The sequence below is a fragment of the Athene noctua genome, chromosome 5, assembly GCF_965140245.1.
Source record: "Athene noctua chromosome 5, bAthNoc1.hap1.1, whole genome shotgun sequence".
NCBI lineage: Eukaryota > Metazoa > Chordata > Aves > Strigiformes > Strigidae > Athene > Athene noctua.
This window is the reverse complement of record NC_134041.1, coordinates 26646951-26669761: the sequence shown is the minus strand read 5'-3', so window position 1 is coordinate 26669761 and position 22811 is coordinate 26646951. Positions and strand designations below refer to the sequence as shown.

Here is a 22811-nt window from a genome sequence, read left to right as displayed (position 1 = left end):
CAAATCACCAGTCAGGGCCACAAGATCCTTCTACGTGAGATTGATACCTGATATATACTCAGTGTGTAGTAGTACTTTCTTTATGCTTCTGTTTCTACGAGCAAAAGGTTTCTCATCTTGCTACCTTTTTGATAGTTTTAGGGAAGAAAAGAATGCTTAGTTTTTATATTATTTCCTACACTCAACAAAAGGGATCCTGTCAATAAAAAAATAATTGCTTTGTGAGTGAAAACAGTCCCTGCTTTAGATAGCTGGAACAAAAAATCATCCTGTTTCTGTAATCTAGGAATCTATCGAGTTACTTCAAACTACAGTAAATCAAAAACCACTTTAACATGGACATCCATTAGGAAACCGAGGACCTCTTTGTCAGTGGATGCGTATGTACATATCATCCGAATTAAATCTATTTTTTAGCTCTTTTTGTTGATTTTTTTCAGATCCATCTCCTCAGTGTGTGCTTCCAGTGGATGTTGAGCTTGTGCAGAATGGTCAACTTCCCAAGCCAAAAAAGAAGACTGGGTTCAATAAAGTTATACGTTATATGTGTACATCAGCTGACAGAAATGTTAAACAGGCAACTTGTGTGTCTGGAAAATGGTCACCAGAGATTGAATGTTCAGGTATGTTTTCAGATTTGCATACAATTTCTTTTTTTTTTTTTTTTAACATAGGAGTGATAAATGCTCATTATTAAAGCTTCTTAGCATTGTCACTATTCTGAAATAGAAACGCTTACATGCTTATATACGTGCTTACTCAATTATCTGCTAAAGGATAGTCATGAATAATTATGGGAATCATTTGAACTAGGTTTGGAAACACACTATTTTAGTGAGGCAGACTTAATGACCTCTACTCTGACAACTGGAGCAGTTTTCACTGTCATTTCTGATGTGAGAAAAGATGCAATGAAAAATTTAAGCTTGGTTCATCAAAACGGCTTTACCCTGGTGCAAATGAGAGTAGACATAGCTCAAGCTTATCTGAGTTCCTTTATTTCCTGTAAACATTCAAAGTTTCTCTATTCCTGACTTTTCTTTTTTTACCTTCCATTTTTTCCAATTGCTTCCTAGTGAAACAAGAAGAAAAAAGCTGGGTTGGCCAATTCAAAAGCACAGACCTAGAGGAGACTGCCCTCATGTAATACACACCAAAGGTCGGATGCCTGCAGGACTGCCTTTACGTATAGCAGAGCAGGGTATTACCTGTAGAAGGCATGATTGTAAAACAATCATTATCTCAATGCCTGCTTTGATTATGTCAGATTCATGGGCAATGATGCGTGGAAGTGGGAGAAGTACACAGAGTGGCAATCACTCAAGGGAACATTCCTTCTCAAAATCAAGTGTCTCTACCTTCTCAGTTTTCTGGAACCACTAGAACCAATAAATCAAGCTCTGGAGGTCTCCTCCTTCCTAGATCTACCTCCTTCCTTCTGTTTTTCTTTCCTTTGACAGGAGCAGCCCTTTGTTCCTTGAGTGACAAAACTGAAGTTTATTTCTTTGTTTCCTTTTTTCATCCTCATTTAGCTCTGTTACCAGCTACATCTGAAGAAAAAACAACAAAACAAACCAAGAACCCCAGAAGTTGGTCCAGTTTTCCTAAAGTAGTTCACCATACAGAGGGGAACTGGGAAAGCACACAAGCGTGTGCAGCTGTGTGTAAGGGAAAGGAGGGACTGCAAGCAGCTCCATCTTAGATTGGTGTAGGCAATTGTGACTGTCTTTTCTATGAGTTTGAAAGTGTATGAGCATCTGAAGGCAGGTCTGGTGTTTCTAAAGTGGAACATAATGATCATGATATTAATTCAAGCTTGAGTTAACTACTGAAGAATTATCTAACGCCAGTGTTTTGTTGGTTGTTCATGTTGTAATCAGTAATGAACTGTTACACTTTATCTTATGATCTCTTATAACATGTTCTTAGCTGAAGAGAGTGCATGCCCACCTCCGCCTCAGCTTCCTGATGCTCAACAGATAAGTGTTGGAAGAAATTACAAGAATGGGAGTAAAATATCTTTTTCATGTCTGAACGGTTTCCAGCTCATCGGTGTAAATGAAATAACATGTATAGAAGGGAAATGGCAATCACCACCTTACTGTGTGGGTCAGTAGTGTATTTTTTTTAAATGTATTTTATTATTAATTTCTGTGTTATGCATTTACAGTCATCATTACCAGGGGGATGATATTATTTATGTTAAGATTATCATGAATAGGTAACTGCATAAAAGCAATAGCATATAAGTGACTAAAGAAAATGCAGTTAACTCGCTGCTGGACAGTAAATCCTTTTATTTACACAGACTTATCTAAGATGGCATATAAAAATTTCAGGTAGTCCCTCAAGATCTCTGTGTTTGGTTAGTATGTTGCAGAAGAGAGTCTCAGATTTGACTGGGAGCCTTTAATAGTATTCTACAAAAAAAAAAAAAAAAAAAATTATTTAGTTGTAGTAGTAGCAATCTTTGGGTTTTTTAAATTTTATTCTTTCTTGATTTTTCCCCTTTTCTTTTTGTGGCTTCTTCCTGTAATAGAGATATAAACGATATGGCATAACTCAGGCTTACTTAGAATAGAAATGCTGAGGAATCTGTAATCCAATTACTAAAATACTAAAATAGAATCACAGAATCATCTAGGTTGGAAAAGACCTTGAAGATCATCCAGTCCAACCAGTGACCTAACACTGACTGTTCTCAACTACACCATATCCCTCAGCGCTATGTCGACCCAACTCTTAAACACCTCCAGGGATGGGGACTCCACCACCTCCCTGGGAAGCCCATTCCAACGCCTAACAACCCCTTCTGGAAAGAAATGCTTCCTAATATCCAGTCTAAACCTTCCCGGGTGCAACTTGAAGCCATTACCTCTTGTCCTATCGCTTGGTACTTGGTTAAAGAGGCTCATCCCCAGATCTCCGCAACCTCCTTCCAAGTAGTTGTAGAGGGTGACAAGGTCTCCCCTCAGCCTCCTCTTCTCCAGACTAAACACCCCCAGTTCCCTCAGCCACTCCTCGTACGACCTGTGCTCCAGACCCTGCACCAGCTTTGTTGCCCTTCTCTGGACACACTTGAGTCATTCAATGTCCTTTTTGTAGTGAAGGGCCCAAAACTGAACACAGTCATCGAGGTGCGGCCTCACCAGTGCGGAGTCCAGGGGTATCCCTTCCCTGTCCCTGCTGGCCATGCTATTGCTGACACAAGCCAGGATGCCATTGGCCTTCTTGGCCACCTGGGCACACTGCTGGCTCCTGTTCATCTGGCTGTCAGTCACACCCCCAGGTCCCTCTCTGACTGGCAGCTCTCCAGCCACTCCTCCCCAAGCCTGTAGCGCTGCTGGGGGTTGTTGTGGCCCAAGTGCAGCCCCTGGGATTTGGCCTTATTGAAACTATCTCCTCCTGGATTGTGGGCAGGTTGTTCTCCCAGTCTCTGTCTTCTGGCTGAGGGGGCTGGATTCCCTCAGTACAACTAGTCTTGTTGTTAAAGACTGAGGAAAGAAGGCATTAAGTACCTCAGCCTTTTCCTCATTACTTGTTGCCATATTTCCTCCTGCGTCTAACAGGGGATGGAGGTTCTCCCTGATCTTTGTTTTGCTGTTGAAGTACTTATACAAACATTCCTTTTACTCTAACTGCTGAAGCCAGATTCATTTCTAGCTGGGGTTTAGACCTCCTGCCTTCTGCCCTGCACAGTCTCACAGCATCTTTGTAATCACTGCAAGTGGCTAGCCCCTTCTTCCAAAGGCCATATACCCTCATTTTCTCCCTGAGTTGCATCCAAAGCTCCCTGTTTAGCCAGGGTGGTCTTCTCTGCCGCTGGCTTCTCTTACAGCACCTGGGGACCACCTGCTCCTCTGCCATTAAGACTTTCTTCTTAAAGAGTCCTCAGCCTTGCTGGACCCCTGTACTCTTCAGGACCATCTCCCAAGGAATCCTGTCAAGCAGGTGCCTAAACAAGTCAAAGCCAGCCCTTTATAAGTCCAGGGTGGCAGTTCTGCCTCCCCCTCCTGGCCTCTCTAAGAATAGAGAACTCTTATGTTTTCATGATCGCTGCGTCCTAGTTGGCCTCCAACCACCACATCATCCACCAGTTCTTCTGTGTTCACAAAGGGGAGATCCAGCAGGGCACGTTCTCTGGTCAGTTCACTCACCAGCTGTGTCAGGAAGTTATTTTCCTCACATTCCAGGAATCTCTGGGACTGGTCCCGCTCTGCAGTGTTGTATTTCCAGCAATGTCTGGGAAGTTAAAGTCTCCCACAACAACAAGGGCAAGCGATCATGATAGTTCTGCTAAGTGTCTCTAGAATATTTCATCCACCTCTCTGTCCTGGTTGGGTGGCCTATAGTAGACTTGTACTACAACATCTGCCCTGTTGGCCTTTCCCCTGATTCTAACACAAAGACACTCCACCCTGTCTTCACTACACCTGTGCTCGAAGCAATCATAACAGTCCCTAACATACAGCACCACCCCACCATCTCTCCTTCCTTGTCTATCCCCCCTCAAGAGCTTGTAGCCATCAATTGGCACACTCCAGTCATGGGAGGCATCCCACCATGTCTCTGTGATAGCCACTATGTCATAATTTTCCTGTTGCATCATGGCTTCAAGCTCCTCCTGTTTGTTACCCATGCTGTGTGCATTGGTACACATGCACTTCAGATGGGCTGATGTCCCCAGCACCTTTCTGCATTAATATTAACTATGCAGGTCATATCTTGTAAGCAGAAGTTCATTAAACGCTCAGATAAAGTGTTTTCAGAAATGAATAGGAAATAGCCAAGCACAGGGCAAATGAGGTGCCAGCTGGTGACTGATGTGCACAACATGCCAACCGCGTGTGTTCTTAAACTGAAAGATTCTCATGCCACGTGGTTCCTTTTCTTCTGCATTGCCTCTGAGTTCCTATTTTTGGTGATAAGTGACAGACATAGAGAAGGATAACAAAAAAAACCTGTTTGAGCTGTTCATAAAACAACTTTTACTGAAATAAAACTCCCAGTCCCAGTTACAGAACAGGAACTTTGACTGTAACTAGATCTTTTGTATTGTGGAATTTGGAGCAAACATATGCTTTCAACTTGATGTGTCAACTAATAAAACCTAATTTATTAACAACTAAGAATGCATATAAAATATAACTGAGGTCCACCCACTCTTCAGTAGCATAGGAGAAGAAAGCATTGGACAGCTCTGGCTCAGGAGGGCTTCATAGAGTAATCCATTGTCCGTCAGGACATTGGTACCACTTTATTAATAGTGGAAAAATTTAGTAGCTAACATGCTAAAAACTCACTTTCAATATCCCAAAGCAAGACAATGTCTCTTCTATTTCTCTGCCTAGGAAATTTTCCCTGTTCTTGATGCTAAACTGTATCTGTAACTCCTTGGTATGAACTAGAAAATGGCTTTAATTTGGTTCAAATGAAGAGAGAGCAACCCCATGTAGGAGGGAAAGGGGAGAGAAGCTTTGCTTTGTTTATCTTAGACATTTCTTCATCTTTCTTTCAAGTCATTTAATTTATGTTTGGATGATTGTTTTTTTTCTTTTCAGTTTTAGATAGCATATGTCACTGGAATATTAATTGTCTTGCATTATTTTTTTTCTGTGTCTTCTGTATTTTTTAGAAAGACCATGTTTGCCACCGCAACCTGTAGAATGTGCTGATGTTCCTAGGCTGGAAAATGCAAACTTAAAAGTTAATAGAGAAGGGAAAACATTTTATCTGTCTGGTGCTAAATTTAAGTATGTTTCTCGTCCCGGATACAAGTTCAATGGACTATCAGAGATAACTTGTTCTAAGGGAAACTGGACTCCAGCTCCTGCATGCTTCGGTAATATAAAAAAATACTTTTTCTGAGTGCATTAAGCAATGAAATTGAACGAATTTTAAACCAGATCTTGACTAGTAAGGGCCAGTAACTCCCTATTTTGCTGTGGAATCTTATCCCTCATGGGTGTGTTCAGAGTAATCCTGATTGGATGCAGGACTGACTTTTTGAATGCAGCTTAGTTTTTAAATATTCCTTTGTGTTCTTGCAATCTTTGTTCTGTTCATATCTCTGCCAGGTGAGTCCTGTGCACATAGTCATTAATCCAAGCATCTGTTTTCTACAGAGCACGCTAGGGACTAGGAGTCGCTTTGGTGCTTCAGTGATGGAAACCACTTTGTGGTAGTAAGGGACAGAAGCCTTTATTGACATTTTCAAGCATGGTTAGAAACAGGATCTAAATATTCCAGAGATGGACGTCCGTGCCTATATAAAGGAATGCCTTATTTAATTTTCCGTACGCTACCTTTTATGTAAAATCCACTGTCAGCAGGTGACGATGCTGATGATAGAGAAAGCTCTCTAAAGCAACTGTTTGTATAAACATACACTCATTCTATGTGTATCACATTAGCACAGGCATCAGCTTTCTGTATCTTTTCAGAAATGCCATGTGAAAGCATTCCAAAAGTTGCCAATGCTCAAACTGAAGGCAGAAACAAGGAAATTTATGAGCCTGGTGAAACAGTTCACTACCAGTGTGATGCAGGGTTCCTGATTGTTGGTCCTCCAGAAATTATTTGCAGGGAAGGAAACTGGACAGCACCGCCGTTCTGTGAAGGTATAGGTTCTACTCCTAAGAAGTCTATGACCCTTCTTAGTCTTACAGGTTGTGAATTAAAATGTCAGCTCAGGCATGCAGGTGGGTCAGGCCAATAGAGCCAACGCGTGACTTGCTTTGAATGGGTCCGACAACCCGTGTTTTTCTGGCTCCTGAGAAACAAGCAGCAGGGTAGATCAGCCAAGACATCATTTCTCCTATGGGCTGAAGCTTGTAGGTGAAACTTATCTCTCTGCTGAAATCAAGTAGGCAGAGGGTTATGGAAGAATGGATGCTGGCTGCAAAGGCAGAGATAACTGGTAGAGTAATGTATCTTCTTTTCATATCACAAAGAGTGTCAGTTGCTGAAAGTTGCCTTCAGATATTAGAGAAACCACTTCAACTCTCCAACCCTTTGGCACACAGTGCTGCACAACACCCATCTGCACATTCGGCTGATCTCTGCAACTCCTTTGCTCTTTTTAGTCACTCTAGGCAAAACTAGTATTATGTGGTGAAGCACTGCAGAGTAAAGACCATTATATCTTCCTTTTCTACCTGTAGAAAATGATCTGCATTACGCAAACCATTTTTGCTCATCAGGAGCAATGGTGCTCTGCAATGCAATGTTCTGTGATCGTCATATTGCTGCACTGCTGTTCTTACACGCCCCTCTCTCTTCAGATGTTAGCTGTGGAGCTGCACCTGAAATTCCCAATGCTTATATTACAAGCACTCAACAGGAGAGGTACCTGCCCGGTGCCAGACTGCAGTATGAATGTGAAAGCAATTTCCAAATGATGGGTGGAAATTATGTCACTTGTACAAATGGAGAGTGGTCCCAGGCACCAACCTGCAGAGGTAGGAATCTGTGCTTTCATCTTGCCTGTAGCATAGGGGGCATGGTTTGTTTACCTACACACTCTAAAGGCTTTACTTTTTCTACTTCTGCTTTCTTTGTGTATCCCAACTTGGTATTCGCAATTGCTTCTTTGCACAGCACTTTAATTTAGCTTGATGCCTCTCAAAATGCTGGGGATATGTTCAGCAGCAGCAAAGACGTCTTGAAAAAGCCATGCCTAAAAGGTGCTGCTCTGTCATTCTCCAGAGTAGTGCTGGTATTTCCCCAGACTCTGCCACTTCAGCAACCTCCAGTAGAAAGAGATGTACAGGCTCCTCTGTTCTGTTCAAACCTGTCCGGGAGTTTCTGAATGGAAGAAGCAGTACAGGAGAGAAACAGCCGTTCTTCTCCAGGGCTGCACTCTGACCGATGCAGATCCCAGCAGAGACTCGGATCTAGACCATGTACGCTCTGCTGGGGCCATGAAGTGGGAATAGCATTCCTGTGACAGGGAACTGTCAGGAGCTGTGCTCCTGTCCCCTGCCCAAATCCGTGGCTGCAGGGCAAACAAGTGCTACCTGGCTTCCCACACCTCCCTGGAGCGGACGGCACTATCCGGTCCCTGGGCAGTGCAGACTGACAATCTCCTCCCGCGCTGCCGGTCCTCCAGAGCTCTGCGATTCAGCAGAACGCCAGTTTGGCTGCTACCCTTATGATTTCCAGGAATGCCAGGGCTCGCGGAGGAGGGACATGGGCATGCAGGAAGGCCAGTGTGGCTTCTTGTGATGTAAGGTGTAGCTGCAGAAACACTGGCTTTTTCTGGAAGCTGTCATTGACCCTGCCATCTCCTTAGAGTCCCAGAAAGAGAGTTCTGCTGCCACTGTCACACCTCATTGCTTTCTCCATGACAAACTCTTGGAGCTGTGACCCACTTGAGGCAGAAGAGCTGGACAGAAATTGTAACAAGGTTGATTCCTTTAACTGTTGGCTGTATAGGGGAACACCTCAGTGACTGCAGACGTGACTGCAGCAGTGTCTCTTTTTCAGATGTGACGTGTGAACCTCCTCCAGAAATTGCCGGTGGTAAAGTTGAAGGTGTTAAAAAGTCAAGGTATTTGCCTGGGGAAAGTGCTCACTATCAGTGCTGGCAAGGTTTTGTGATGGCTGGGGACTCCACCATAGTGTGTCAGAATGGGACCTGGACAAAGCTGCCAAAGTGCAAAGGTAATTTCTCTCTCTCTTCAAACAATTGCCTGTCAGTGAGATATCATGAAGGTGACTTAGTGGCATTTACTTCTCCAAATTTCACTCCCATTACTGTGCGCAAACACAGCATAGCTGGTGCCCTCGGGAAAAAGCCATTTTCCCAAGTATCAATTCAGGCGAGTTTACCAGCTGAGTGAGACAGGTGGCATCACTCAAAAGGGCCTGTTACAACCTGGACTGGGAGCCCAGGGAGTCATAAAGGTTCTGTGATCACCTCAGGTTAAATCAAGGTGAAACAACACCAAACGACCAGTTAAAGTGTTTTACTTGAGGTAAAAACAACTTTAGTTTGGAAAAGGATAATAAGCAATGTGGTCTCTTACAAATCCATGAGAAAGAAAAATAAGGACAGGAAAGAAAAAAGAAAGGAGAGAAAGAGTCAAAGAAATCCAGTCACCACCCCTGGATCCAGCATTGTCTCAGGTCTGGTAATCTTGGGTGGTGGGTGAGACGCAGCCCTTGGACTTCTTAGAATCTACTTTCTGTGCCTGCCTGATGAGAAGAGAGTGAGAGATTTTGTTGTCACTATTCAACAGTGACCCACAGCTTCCCTGCTAGTTGACATCCAGAAAGTGCAGATGATGCATTGCTATACTGAATGCTGTGGAGTCAAATAAACTGTTAAACCAACTGAGGGTAGAATGTGATGTGTGAGCCAATACCTACCTACTGTGTTGGTGCCTCCTAGGGTTTCATGAGCGCACTGAATAATCTCATTTGTCTTCACTAGACATACAGAAAGTTTCAGCACAGGGACCAATGCAGCAGCATTTCACTCAGCCAGCACCCATCTGGAAGCATCTGCAGAAACAGCAGGTGACTTAAGGCCAGGCTCCGTATTGTGGCTCCAGAACGCAATGCCAAGTGCAGCGAGGCTCACTGCTGGTACCAACGGATCTGAGTCTTCTCTGAAGATTTCCCAGCACAAGGTCCATTGTAAGGCCAGACTTGGCAGCAGCGTGGTGCTTGAATTAATCCATGAGGCAGCAGCAGTTCAGAATTGGCATGTGTGAGCTGCTCAGCACTGTGAGAGGCACACAGAGCCCAGGGACTATTATCCCATCAGTGATCACAGTGGTGCAGTTTGGTGACAGTTGTTGCTGTTTGCAGTCAGATCCGTTTTTGTCACTGCTCAGGCAGTGTAGGGAGGAGGTGGGTGTCAGGCTCTTCTGCAGAAAGAGCTGTGACAAACACTACACTGTTATGCAGGATGAGAGGAAGTCCTGCAGACAGCTGTAAGTGCTTCAGCTGTGGACAAATGGGGTGAACTGGCACTTGTGAGTCCCAGCACTGGAGAAATGAGAAACTCTTGCTCTTTTTCACCTGCCAAGTATTTGGTTTTCTCTCTGCTTTCCTCCAGGTCTCTCAGAGTAGTGCCAACATACTGTCCAGTAGCATTTGTAGCCAGGCCTCCATTGCAATTAAACTCTTGTGGCTTTCTCTCTGATTGGGAATTTTCTTCCAGGGAAAGGTGGGAAATGTGGCCCACCTCCAGTTATTGAAAATGGAGACCTTCTTTCCTTCCCTGTGCAAGAATATCCACAAGGTTCCACTCTGGAATACAAATGCCCAAGTCTCTACGTCCTGGAAGGATCTCGACATATCACCTGTACTGATGGGCAGTGGACAAGCCCCCCAGTTTGCCTAGGTAGGTTGAAGCATGTGCTCTGTGGCCAAACACTGTGTCACTGCTCCTGTTGTTTGGTTTTTTTTTTTTCCTTTGTTTATTCTTGAAGTTTGCTCATGTAGTCCCTCTGCTGCCTGTTGTCTCTTGCCACCACAGTGGGTTTGGGAGGAGGGGAGTTTGTGTGAAGCCCGTAGTGTGAGGGGATCTCCATCGCCATGCCAGGCTCCCAAGTGCTCCCAAGTTAGGGATGCTGCTGATCAACAGGCTGTGAATGGTGAGGATAGTTCAGAGCACATGGCAGTGCTGGGGAAATCTGGGTCTGCATCTGTGACATGGCCATGAGGAAACAAATTGCGAGAAGTGCTGAGCAGAAGGGAAGGATGCATCTCAAAAAAGACACGGGGAAGTTCTTTGGTGCCTGCTGACTTCCCCACCCGTGACTTGCCCTGTGTGAAAGCCTTGTCAGCGTGAAAAGGCTTCTTCATAGCTCTGTGTGGGCACCTGGGGTCCCAGCCATGGTCTTCTTTCCCTTTAGCTTGGATGTGAATGTCTTTCCTGTCACTGATAACAGAGGGTCAGAGCAAATAGCTGGAACTGGGTTTTGATGCATAGAAGGTTCTGTAGGTGCTAGGGGAAAATCTGCAAAGATTTATAGTCTCTAGGGGAAAAAAATGTACCTGTGTTGAGTCTGTATAAAGCGATGACCCTCTTCTCTTGCCTTTTTCAAGTGGCCTGTACAGCATCTGAAGAAAACATGGTCAGAAACAATATTGAGCTGAAATGGGTCACAGCAAGAAAGCTGTATTCCAGATCGGGTGACTTCATTGAATTTCGGTGTAAAAGAGGATATATGGAGGACCCAGCATCTCCCCCTTTCCGAGCACAGTGTATAAAGGGAACGTTAGAATATCCACAATGCAAGCCAGGAAGTAAGTCGTCTCCACTTTGGCCACAGCTTAGCCCCTGTGTTGTTGCATTTTTAGTGCTGAAGCTGGGGGGAAGACCTTTAGGTATCCTGGGAGAGCGCCTGGGGAGGAGCCAGGGAATGTGGGAGCATCCTTATGCTGCAGGTCGTGAGGGGCAGTGTCCCCAAGAAGCCATTGACTGCCGTACCCCCCAGCTGGAAAGGCAGCTGGGGAAAGGCCTCTCAGGGGCTCTCAGCTGGTCCCAACAGTTTCAGAGCATCAGTTGTCCAGTGGGAGGTCTACAGACAAATAATGAAAGTACTTTTCTGCAGAGAACTGTACAGTGCATAAGAGGATTATGGAAAGGAACAATATTCAGCTACAGTCATCAAGCTGGTTGAGCACTTCCACCTATCACACTGGGGATTATATTCTCTTTGAATGCAAACGGTGGTACCGAGAAGTTTCACACCCTGAGAAATTTAGAGCAGAGTGCCGGGATGGAGCGATTACGTATCCTACATGTGAATGTAAGTGCTGGGTGCCGAGGACACGGTGGGGGCTGTAGGAGGCAGCTTTACTGAAATTGCCTGTCCGCTACTCTGAGGAACCACTGCAGTGTCAGGCTTGGTCTTCATGCCTTTTCCCTTTTTTTCTATTTACACTGCAGAGGCATATTAATAAATGGCAGTGGCATGAAGGAGCCCAGCTGTGGAAATGAAAGATCCCTCAACCGACCAGTGATTGGAGCTCAGTTTTTCCTGGCATGTCCTGTTTTGCTGTGCTTTGTTTGCAGTTTAGCCAACTTTCTGCCTTGGAATTTGTTACTGCTTTTTCTTTTTATTATTGGCTGCTTGTGTTTACATTTTATCCATTTTCATAAATGTATTTACATTTTCTCCGTCTGAATGGTTGTGCTTGCATTTTATCCAATGTATATTGATCTCACTGTTACTTTTATTAACAATTGTGTCCTGAAATAGGGCTGGCTTTGGTGGCATTCTGAGATGAGAATTAAAGCCTGCAGGTACTTTGATCATCAACAAGTGGCATGTGTTTGGCCTTGTCTGCTCCTAGCTTCCTCTCCATGCCCTTGCCTGGAAACTACCCTGAGGTCATGGCAGAGGTGAGTGTCCTGACAGCCTGATCAGGATGAGTGAGTGAGCAGAGTCTCCTTTAAGCAACTCCAGGAAGTCTCTAGATCACAGACCCAGTTCTTATGGGGGACTTGAGCCTCATCTTGATGACAAGATGTTGAGATGCAAGTAATGGTGATTTCTGGATGGAGGCGAGGATGACTTCCTCGTCCAGGTCCTGGATGGGCCAGCCTGCACAGTGCACAGCTCCATCTGCTGTTCACTAACAAGGAAGAACTGTCTGGGGTTGTGGAAATCAATGGCAATCAATCTTGGATGTGGTGAGCATGTACTAACGGAGTTCACGATTCCGACGGGAGAGAGAAAAGCAAGTAGCAGAGGACAAACCAGATTTTTGCTTACTTGGGAAACTAGTAGCTGGGATTGCTTGGGAATGGTAGACAAGCCAGAAAATCTTACAGGTCTTGAAGGACAGAATCTCCCAAGTGCAAGAATATTCAGTTCTGGTGTTCAGGAGGAAAAACACATTTAGCAGAACTCTGGCTTCACTGATCAGGGACTTCACATAGATCTCTGAAGCAGAAAAGAAATCACTGTGATTAGGAGAGTGAGACAAAACCAGGCTACAAGGGGACCTGTCTGTGGCATTGATTTGGCATGTATGGACAGGGTTAGGAAAGCTGAAGCTCACCCAGAGTGACACTTGTAAGGGACACCAAGGGTCAGAAGAGGATATTCTACTACCACACAGGCATTAAAGCAGTAAAGAAGAAAAATCTGGCCTGTCATTCAGTGGGGTAGGTGGATTAGTGACAGCTGCCCCACATGACGCTGAAGTACTCAATCCATTCTTTGTTCCAGTGTTCATCAGCAAGATACTTTCTTAATTTCTGTAATCCACCACATTCTGTCCTCCTCTCACAGACAAACGTCCAGCATTATGCATATTTCTATAGGAAGTGTGGGCAGGCACAAAAGCACCTTGGAGTTTTGGCCACGTTTATTGAGAACTAGTAAAGCCATTTTGCTGTGGCACTGATTCAGTGCTGGGGACATAACATTCATAGGGAATGCACTCTTGGGCCCCAAAACCATTTGCACTCTTTGAAATTTGTTCTAGCTTAGTGTTGTGTCTCTCTGTATCTAGTGAGGATGCATGTCAAATAAGCAGAGGGAAAAAAAAAAAAAAAAAAGGCTAATTTGGTGTTTTGACCTTGGCTAAATGCCAGCTACCCACCAAGTCGCTCTATCACTTTCCCCCCTTCCCCTTTTATTTCTCAACAGGGCAAAGAGGGGAAAGAAAAATAAGGTAGGAAAAAAAAACCAAGCCTTGTGGGTAAAACAAAAGCAGTTTTAATATAAGCAAAGAGAAGCAAATGTCTGCATGCGGAAGCAAAAACAGAAAACAGATTTATTCTCTACTTCTCATGAAGAGGCGATGTCGGGCCTTCTCAGGAAGCAGGGCTCCAATACGCGTAGTAGTTGCCTCGGAGGACCAAGGGTGACCCCACCCCCTTCCTCCTTTCTCCCAGCTTTATACTGAGCAGACGTCATATGGTACGGAATATCCCTTTGGTCAGTTGGGGTCAGCTGTCCTAGTTGTATCCCCTACCAAGATCTTGCCCACTGGGGGATGGAAAATGTCAGAAAGAGCCTTGGTGCTGTGTAAGCACTGCTCAGCAGTACCCACAACACCAGGGTGCTATCAACAAACACCCTGCCAGCTCCCGACATAAAACACAGCACCGTGAGAGCTGCTATAGGGGAAACCCAATTCCAGCTCAGCCAGACCCAGTACAGCTATTTAAGTTATCTCTTCTTCTGTGGTAATAAAATTAGCAATCAGATTACCAGATCATAATCCAAGCCAAGCCTACCTCGTAGGTCTCTGCATTGGCCAGCATTTTATCTGACAATATTATTTTCCCTAATCTCACAGAAATATAGATGTCCAAATCACAGAATTATGGAATGGTTTGGGTTGGAGGGGACCTTTAACGCTCATCTAGTTCCAAAACCCCTGCCACGGGCAGGGACACCTTACTCTAGCCCAGGTTGCTCAAAGCCCCGTCCAACCTGGCCTTGAACACTGCCACGGAGGGGGCAGCCACCGCTGCTCTGGGCAACATGTCTCTCAGGCCATCCTCACAGGGGAGGTGCTCCAGCCCCCTGATCATCTTTCTGGCCTCCTCTGGACCACCTCGAGCAGGTCCGTGTCCTTCTGATATTAGGGGCCCCAGAGCTGGACACAGGACTCCAGGTGGGGTCTCATGAGAGCTGTGTAGAGGGGGAGAATCCCCTCCCTCGACCTGCTGGCCACACTTCTCTTGATGCAGCCCAGGACACGGTTGGCTTTCTAGGCTGTGAGCGCATAATTCCTGGCTCATAGTCAGTTTTTCATCCACTACTACTCCCAAGTCCTTCTCCACAGAGCTCCTCTCAATCCACTCCTCACCCAGCCTGTGTTTGTGCTTGGGATTGCCCCAATCCATGTGCAGGACCTTGCACTTGTCCCTGTTGAACTTCATGAGGTTTGCACAGACCCACCTCTCCAGCCTGTCCAGGTCCCTCTGGATGGCACATCCCTTCCCTCCAGCGTGTCGACTGCACCACACAGCTTGGTGTTGTCAGTGAACTTGCTGAGGGTGCACTGAATCCCACTGTCCATGTCCCCAACAAAGATGTTAAACAGCACCAGTCCCAACACCGACCCCTGAGGAACGCCACTCATCACTGCTCCCCACTTGGATATTGAGCCGTTCACCGCAAATCTTTGAGTGCGACCATCCAGCCAATTCCTTATCCACTGAGTGATCCATTTGCCAAATACATGACTGTCCAATTTAGAGAGAAGGATGTTGTGTGGACAGTGTGAAATCCTATTCACAAGTCCAGGTAGATGACATCAGTTGCTCTTCCTTTATCCACCAACACTGTACCCCCACTGTAGAAGGCCACCAAATTTGTCAGGCATGATTTGCCCTTAGTGAAGCCATGTTGGCTGTCACAAATCACCTCCTTATTTTCCATGTGCCCCGACAGAGTTTCCAGGAGGATTCACACCATGATCTTGGTGGGCACAGAGGTGAGACTGACTGGCCTGTGGTTCTCCAGGTTCTCTCTATTTCCTCTTTTAAAAATGGGGGTTATTTCCCCTTTTCCAGTCAGCAGGAAATTCACCAGACTGCCATGACTTCTCAAATATGATGGATAGTGGCTTAGCCACTTCATCTGCCAGTTCCCTCAGGACCTATGGATTCATCTTGTCAGGTCCTATGGACTCATGTGCAGCAGATGGAGGAAGCAAGCAGCCGATTCAACGTGAATGACAGAGCAAGCTTCAACTTTATTGAAAGAAATCACCCCTTACCTAAGCACTCTACAATAATCATGCATACTACTCACAAATCTATTGGATACATGTAAAAGGCTACATTATAATATCCCAGCCCCTTGTGGCATCTCAGGCATGTCACAACACCTTCCTTCTTCTGGCCTGCCCTCTTTGCCAGGGTTGTTTACCATCACACTCAAGGCCATTGTGTACCTCAGTTTCTCTCTTTGTTAACGTAACAGTCCTTTGTAAGCATAACTGTACCCTGGGTTTTTTCCTTTGTTTACCTCAGATGGCTGCAATCAGCTCCTGCAGAGACCCGTGGCCTTGCTCTCTGCAAGCCGTTCTCCAAGAGACTTCAGCAGCCCTGTGCCCACCAAGGAAAGCCCAGCTGCAGCCAAGCTGCGCCTGCAGCCTGGGGAAGGTGTTTTCTTAACAAAAGAAACTGAACTAGGCCTGGGGTCAGAACCCGGGCATCAAGTTGGAAATCAGGGATTATCCATCAGGCACTGCTTTGGTGAGTTTTTCCACCTTTATCTAAGGCCTCCCAGGCATGGAAACCCCCTAGATTTTAACAAGGTCACAAGCACAATGCCACAAGAGGGCAACTTCCCCACGGCAGGCTGGCCCGCATGTATTTCCAGGGGGAACCGGCCCTTATGATTGTCAAATATAGGAGCATCGTCACCTGATAATCCCGTAGGACAAAATGCTCGTCTTCTTGGGTTCACGTAATGTCCCTGGCAGTTATTAACAATAACAACTGCTTACGCCAACCTTACATCCCGGGTAGGTCGTGAAACACCGGCATGCCTCTCGATCAAGCCATTAATTCGCTCAACCATGCCATCAGCTTGAGGGTAACACGGTGTATGAAACACCCACTCGATGCCTTGTGTGCCCACCCCTGGACCACCCCGGCAGTAAAGTGGCTCCTGTTATCTGATTGACTTGACTTGGGCGTTTCCTTCTCTGTCTGCCGTGGCTGGCAAGAATGATCTCACTGCACACGGCGCTCCCTCGCAGTTTCTCCCGGCCGCCCCGCAGCCCCTGCCCGCCCTCCGGTCGGTTCAGGGCCGGGTCGCCCCTCGGCGGGAGCGCCGGGCACGGATGTTCCCGCAAAAGGCAGCGCCGGCGGCCGCCGCTCCCCGCAGCCCTCCCCGCCGCGCCCGCTCCTGCCGGCACTACTTCCCGCCCGGCGGCGGAAGGATATTGCCGCAGCCACGAGTCCTCCTCGCCCTCATCGGGCCCCGCTCGCCCGTCGCCTCCTTCCTCCTCAGCCACGAACTTGTTCTCGTCGTACTCGTCCACATCCACCCGGCGGAACCGCGCCGAGGACACCGCGTGCTTCGCCATGGCCGCCGCGCCCCGCCCCGCCCCGCCCCGCGCACGCGCAGGCGCAGGCGCCGCCGGGGCGCGAGCGCTATGCACGCGCCCTCCGCCGGGGCGCGAGCTCTGCGCAGGCGCCGGCCGTTGGGCGCGAGCGCTATGCACGCGCCCTCCGCCGGGGCGCGAGCTCTGCGCAGGCGCCGGCCGTTGGGCGCGAGGGGGTGGAGCCACGCGGGAAGCGAGCTGCCATTGGTCGGCTGCGTGCCAGGGCGCCCGGTTGCTGTGGTTACCGCGTCATTCGCGGACGGGCGCCGCGGGACGCGGAGTGGCCATCGCCTTCGGGCTCCGGGCAAGCGCGCTCCTGCCGAGCCCCGACAGCGAGCTGGTGCTGCGAACACAGCGACAGGGCGCGATGCCGTGCGGGTTCAGCCTAGGGAGCGTTCTCAGACGGCTCTGGCCGAAGCGAGAGCCCGCCGCCCCCTCCAACGGGCCTGGGGGGGGGACACGGAGCGCGGGTGGCGCCAGGTAGTGCCCACGCGGCGTGCTCCGGCACTGGGGAACAGGCTTTGGTGCTGAGCTTGGAAGTCCAAGCTCAAACGCCGCCTGCTTACCACAAGAGTTCGAAAAGAGCAGCGGCTCTCCAAAATCTAGCGAAAGAAAAGTAATCGCCCCGATGCTACAGCACAGGCGCCTGCTTGTGGCCGTGCTAGCTAATACTTAATCGGAAGGTGCAGAGGGATTCCGTCTCATGCAAGAAAGCTTTCCTAAAAACGCGCCTAGGCGTTGTAAAAGTAAGGGATCTGGCGGGTTTTAGCGCAGTGCTGCCTCTCTAACGTCGTTTGAGGCTCAGAAGAACCTCTGCGTTTCCAAGGGGGATCACCTCTGCTGAAGTCAAGGGTGGTTAAGGTCACACGGGGAAGCAACCTCTTTTTTTCTACTCGGATATGCGTAACTAAGTAAGAGATGCCACAAAAAGAGTCAAAAAGGAGCAGCAGCACTGCCTCACAAAATTAGCCAGTGTGTGTGTTTGGCAATGGCTGTTACCTAGGAAGGAACCCCGGTTTCCCCAGGCAACAGCATGATCTTGACTTCAGCTGCTCCCTTCTTCAAGACCTTTAGTGTCATAACAAATGTACTCAATCACACAGTGAAAACACTGCTCTAAATGATAGAAACTTTGTTTTTCTTTTTCGAGTTACGCTTGGACTGTGTAGATCTGTTATCTCTATTGTCCTATCAGATACTTGCTATCAATTACAAAATTACACAGCTTTGTGAGCTTCCTCTTAATGGAAGGGAGGAACCCAAGACGGGGGGGGGGGTAAAGTACACGCACACACACACATAAATAAGTGTCTATAAACCCCTCTACTATTAAGGAAACGGCCGGTGGGAAAACTTTATCGATAGATCAGCCTTACCTGCAGAACCACCTTCTTGACAGAGGAGGAATCTAGGACATGTCATGTGTTCCCCCAAAGTTGCCTCAGCTGGGAAGCTACAAGTCTGGCTGTGGCGGTAGCTTGTGGACTGTTCACATGTTTCTGGTAGCAATTGGCTTAAGGGCAACAAACAAATTACTCCCAGGAGGTAATCAGAAGATACCAAGGTTTTGGTTTTAGTGCGATAGAATTATGTTTGAAAGGAACAGGGATAAAATAAAAGTATACTATCTTCAGAATCAGCTATTCGAGACCACCAGGTATTCTGTGGGTTAACTTTTGTAGGAGGTGACTTTATTGATTTTTTTTTTTCCTTTTTTCCATCTGTGATCTCAGTTTGATAGCCTGATAGCAGTTCAGCTAGTATCGTCTTTAGAGCAGGTGCCTGCTGCTTGGAAAAAATTCAGGATTATGAGTGTCACTGAATTATTCCTTTGGCATTTTTAAATGCCTTACGATATTTTTAGGTCTGGGGTATAGATGTTCCCTCTGAAAGGGCAGAAACATGCCTGGGAAAAGCACCAAGGGGCTTTGAGACATGGGAGGTAGCAGTCTGCCTTTCATCGCTTGGAAAGGCTGCTGGGAAGCCAGACTAGGAGAAGAAAAGGCCTTTCATTTCTGCTGCACAGCAGGGTTTCCCTGCCTCGCCTGTGGAAAGGCTTTCCTAAAATAGGGTGTAATTCCTGTTAAGTTGTTAACTGGATGCAGATTTTGTTGATCTGCTAGGGTTCTTGATGGTGGAGTTGAGTGATGAAGGGCTGACCCTGGGATGCCATACACAAAATTGCAGAGGAGGTAACACCGTGCCCCCCCAGGCAGTCTCTGCAGAGTCACCCCAGGCCACAGGCTGGGGGAGGCTCCGCAAAGCTTCGCCGTTCCACGCAGCCGTGGGGAAACCGTCCTCAGTGAGACAAAACTGAGAGAAATAGATGCAGAGCGTGATTTCTGGATACTTCCACAAAAGGTTGTAGATTTTACTTACGCAGCAGTGGTAAACCTCGTTACAAGGAGAGTAATTTGCATAGAGGACGATGCCTCCGATGTTTGCATGGGCATCTGTAACTGCATCCAGATAACCACCCACCCCAAACAGCACAGATTCGGGATGGTAGCCTCGCTCAGTACAGTCTGTAGCATGGCCTTTTTGGACTATGCTGCCTGAGGAACTCCTCAGTTCACAGAAGAGGAGGTGTTTGTTTCGGAGAGTTGCTGTTGATCTGTAAGGGAAGCCAAAGACCCTGTCAAATTCTGCGTAAGGGACTCTCGCTTCTTCACCAGCCCGCATGTGGTAGGGACACTTAGCGCAGGTGTGGTTCTGTCTCTGCCAGCAATAGGGCTTTACCACAGTCCCCTGATTTGTCAGGTATTCTTGGAAAATTGTTTTCTCTCCTGGATTCATGTTCTGTTGAAAAATCTCCCCGTTTATGAGCTACATAGCCGACAGTCCTGAGTGAAAAGGGGAAGTATTAGCTTAAGTCAACCCTTCGATTTATTTGGCACTTGAACCCCAAAAACAGTAGGGGACAGTCTCCTCAAAAACGTACTGAAACTTGTAGCAGCGTATAGCAACTTAGTGACACACAGAACGAAGCGCCCTTGCAGCCTAGGAACATTTTTCCTTTCCACAAACTAGCCTTTTTGCTAAAAACATAAGTTGAAAATATTTCTCCGGCTCTGCTCCCTTACCCTAGACAGGACAAACTGTATAATAAAACCAGCCATGATTTTCAGGAATTGATTAGCAGATGAGCCTTATGAAATCTGGCAAAGCAAACAAGAAAACACCACCAAAACCCAAAAGGTATAATTACCATCTCAGCAGCTCCAGCTCAGTAAATACTCGTCTGATTTCCTTCACTGGCCTTTTAGGACTGGTCCAGAGTATCCACTCCAGTGATGTGGCAAGCTTTCTTTTCAAAATCCTATGATGAAGAAGAAAGTTACTCTTGCCTCCCCAACTAGCTGCCTGGTGATTCAGATCAAACGGACTGACGAGTGCTGGCTGTATGTCAACAAGAAGAAAGAGGAGGCCAGAATATGGTGTTCTTTGGAATACTTAGAGACGCCGGGGGATGTTTAACTGTGGGCTTTGAGCCTGGACACCCCAAGCAGTCTCTAAAGCCCTTGTGACTTTTGGGGTTATTTACAAGAATGTTCATCAGAGAACCAATACACAGGACTATGAGGTGCACATTTCCAAATGGTTTGGTGGAGCTCAAAGTGTATGCAGTGTAAAGAGGGAGAAGTAGATGTGCTGTCTAGGTTACTGGTTTAGGCCACTGCAAGAGCGGTACTTACTCTAGTGTCAGAGAAAGCAGAAATTTAAGTGAGCTAGGAAGGGGGCTTGGGTGCATGTAACCATGCCATGGGTTAGATGCACTGCATCTACTCAACATGCCTGAGCATCTTCCTTAGCTGTGTAAGGATTTTAGTCAATTGTCGTGACTCACAAGAGAGAGAGAAACACAATGGACATTAATAGTAAATGTATTGCTATCTGCGTTTCAAAACTGCCTTTCTGTTGTTTCCAAACAAGTATGACATTTGTTCTTCAGGAACCTGTTTCGGAGATTTTGGAGAAGACGAAATAGAAGCTCACCTGAGCAACACGTAGCCGAAACCAAGACACAGGTGCAGCCTGCAGAAGATGCAGAGAGTGTGCAGGAGGCAAGTCACTGGTGTACAGGCAGTTATAGCTGACTATGGGATATTTTAGAGATGGTGTAAAAACAAACAGAAAAACAACTCAAAACCCCCAAACCCCAGCCTCCCCAAACCTGGATTTTATTGCAGGCACTTGAAAGATACCCTTTCTAATTTAGAGATTGCTGTGTTCAAGGCTGTGGTAGTTAGTAAAGCCCTGAAATTTTAATTGTTCAAGTGGTATGTATAATGAAAACTCATTACATGGTTACAGAGGGACTAGTATATATATATATTTCTAAAGTTAACGGTTACATATTTGTTTGCAATTCTCCTGTTCATTGCTCCTCCCTGCAAATCTAAACAGAGCTCAAAAGAAAGCTATGGAGTAGGCATCTGATTTAATGGTGCCTACTTGGCTCTGTAGCAGGGCTCTAAGAGGGCAATAAAATCCTTGTGGGATTTGGTGAAATCAGATAGAACGAATGTAGCATTAAACAAAAAACTAAATACTAAATAAATACTAAAGTACCCCATAGATAAGCCGAATTCTTGCTTCACTGCAGCTATTTGCCTTTTAACTGAATGAAGAGAAGAAAAAAGATGACAGCTATGTCTTACTGTTGTTACTTGAGCACTGGGGAAAAGTTAGGGTCCCAAGCCAACTGGAAAATGAGGCTCTTTCTCGTGTCTTCACTCTCAGCTGAATTGAAGCCTATGTTCTGCTTTCTGTTACGCTAGTGGGAATCCTTTGTTGGCTTAGACTCACAGCATTGAGATCTGAGAGCAGAGAACTGCAGCGAGTGCCCATCTTACCTGAGCGCTTGGAAGAATTGGTCTTAGATCTGATTGAGAAATGTGTCCCTGGTGTTCAAGAGTCTTCAGCATCCAAAAGAGCTCTCTTATATATATGACTGGCTTCTTGAAATGGGGTCTAGGAATTTCTGAGTAGTTTGAAATATGTCCTGCAAGAAAGGAGGACACAGTTTTCAAGTTTAATATGGGTCGTTTAGAATAAAAAAGCAAATAGGATCAACTATGATAGTAATACAAGGATTTATGATTAATTTATCCCTGTTACTTTAACCATCTCTTAGAGGTTAAGAGTGTTGAGTCTGTGCACAACGTTCGGAAATGCCACACTTTGTTTTGGGGTTCACAGTTCACAAGACTACTTTGTGCAGATTTTCCTCATGCTTTAAGTCTAAGCCATGGAGTTACTTTTGGACATGTTAGTTGTGACCTCTAACATGTATCATGCCATTGAAAACACACGATTACTAGGATTTGTTGTAGGAACAGCATTTAAACTGAAACTCTACATTTACTCTTTCTGGAAACTATGTATGCATGAAATGAATGCGTCAAACTGAAGACATGCCCTCTGATTATAACTCAGTGGGTGGGAGGGACAAAGCCCTTGGGCTTTGAACTAGTTAGATATAAATACAGAGCTGCCTGGCAAAAGTCTGCTCAGAGGAAGGGAAGGCCCTGGATAGAGTGGGAAGTACTCCCAGTATCTTAAGTAACAGGCACTCCAATATAATTATTAAACCCAGAGTCCTCTGGGGAGTGCTTGGATTAAAGGATACCAGAGTGATACAGTCTTCTAGGGAAGGAAATATTTCTTTTTTAAGAGGAAAAATGAAAAAGACTCTAGAGTGAAAATTAAGGAGATGAAAATCCTCATAGTCAACAGAGATTTATACTGTCGAAGCAGACAGCAAC

The 22811-nt window shown here is 46.3% G+C and overlaps 1 protein-coding gene and 1 pseudogene across 1 annotated transcript in view; one reads left to right on the top strand and one right to left on the bottom strand.

The window, feature by feature from the left end:
* Positions 1-12143, top strand: part of CFH (complement factor H) — a 35157-nt gene extending 23014 nt beyond the window's left edge. Inside the window, exons 13-22 of the mRNA XM_074908231.1 lie at positions 441-623; positions 1930-2109; positions 5636-5842; positions 6444-6620; positions 7284-7460; positions 8488-8664; positions 10172-10354; positions 11062-11262; positions 11571-11768; positions 11909-12143. Coding sequence (XP_074764332.1) covers positions 441-623; positions 1930-2109; positions 5636-5842; positions 6444-6620; positions 7284-7460; positions 8488-8664; positions 10172-10354; positions 11062-11262; positions 11571-11768; positions 11909-11910 — 1685 coding nt within the window. The 3' untranslated portion in view covers positions 11911-12143. The remainder of the gene's footprint in view (positions 1-440; positions 624-1929; positions 2110-5635; positions 5843-6443; positions 6621-7283; positions 7461-8487; positions 8665-10171; positions 10355-11061; positions 11263-11570; positions 11769-11908) is intronic.
* A 6723-nt stretch (positions 12144-18866) lies between these two features.
* LOC141961373 (putative C->U-editing enzyme APOBEC-4) lies at positions 18867-19839 on the bottom strand (annotated as a pseudogene).
* Positions 19840-22811: the final 2972 nt, after the last annotated feature.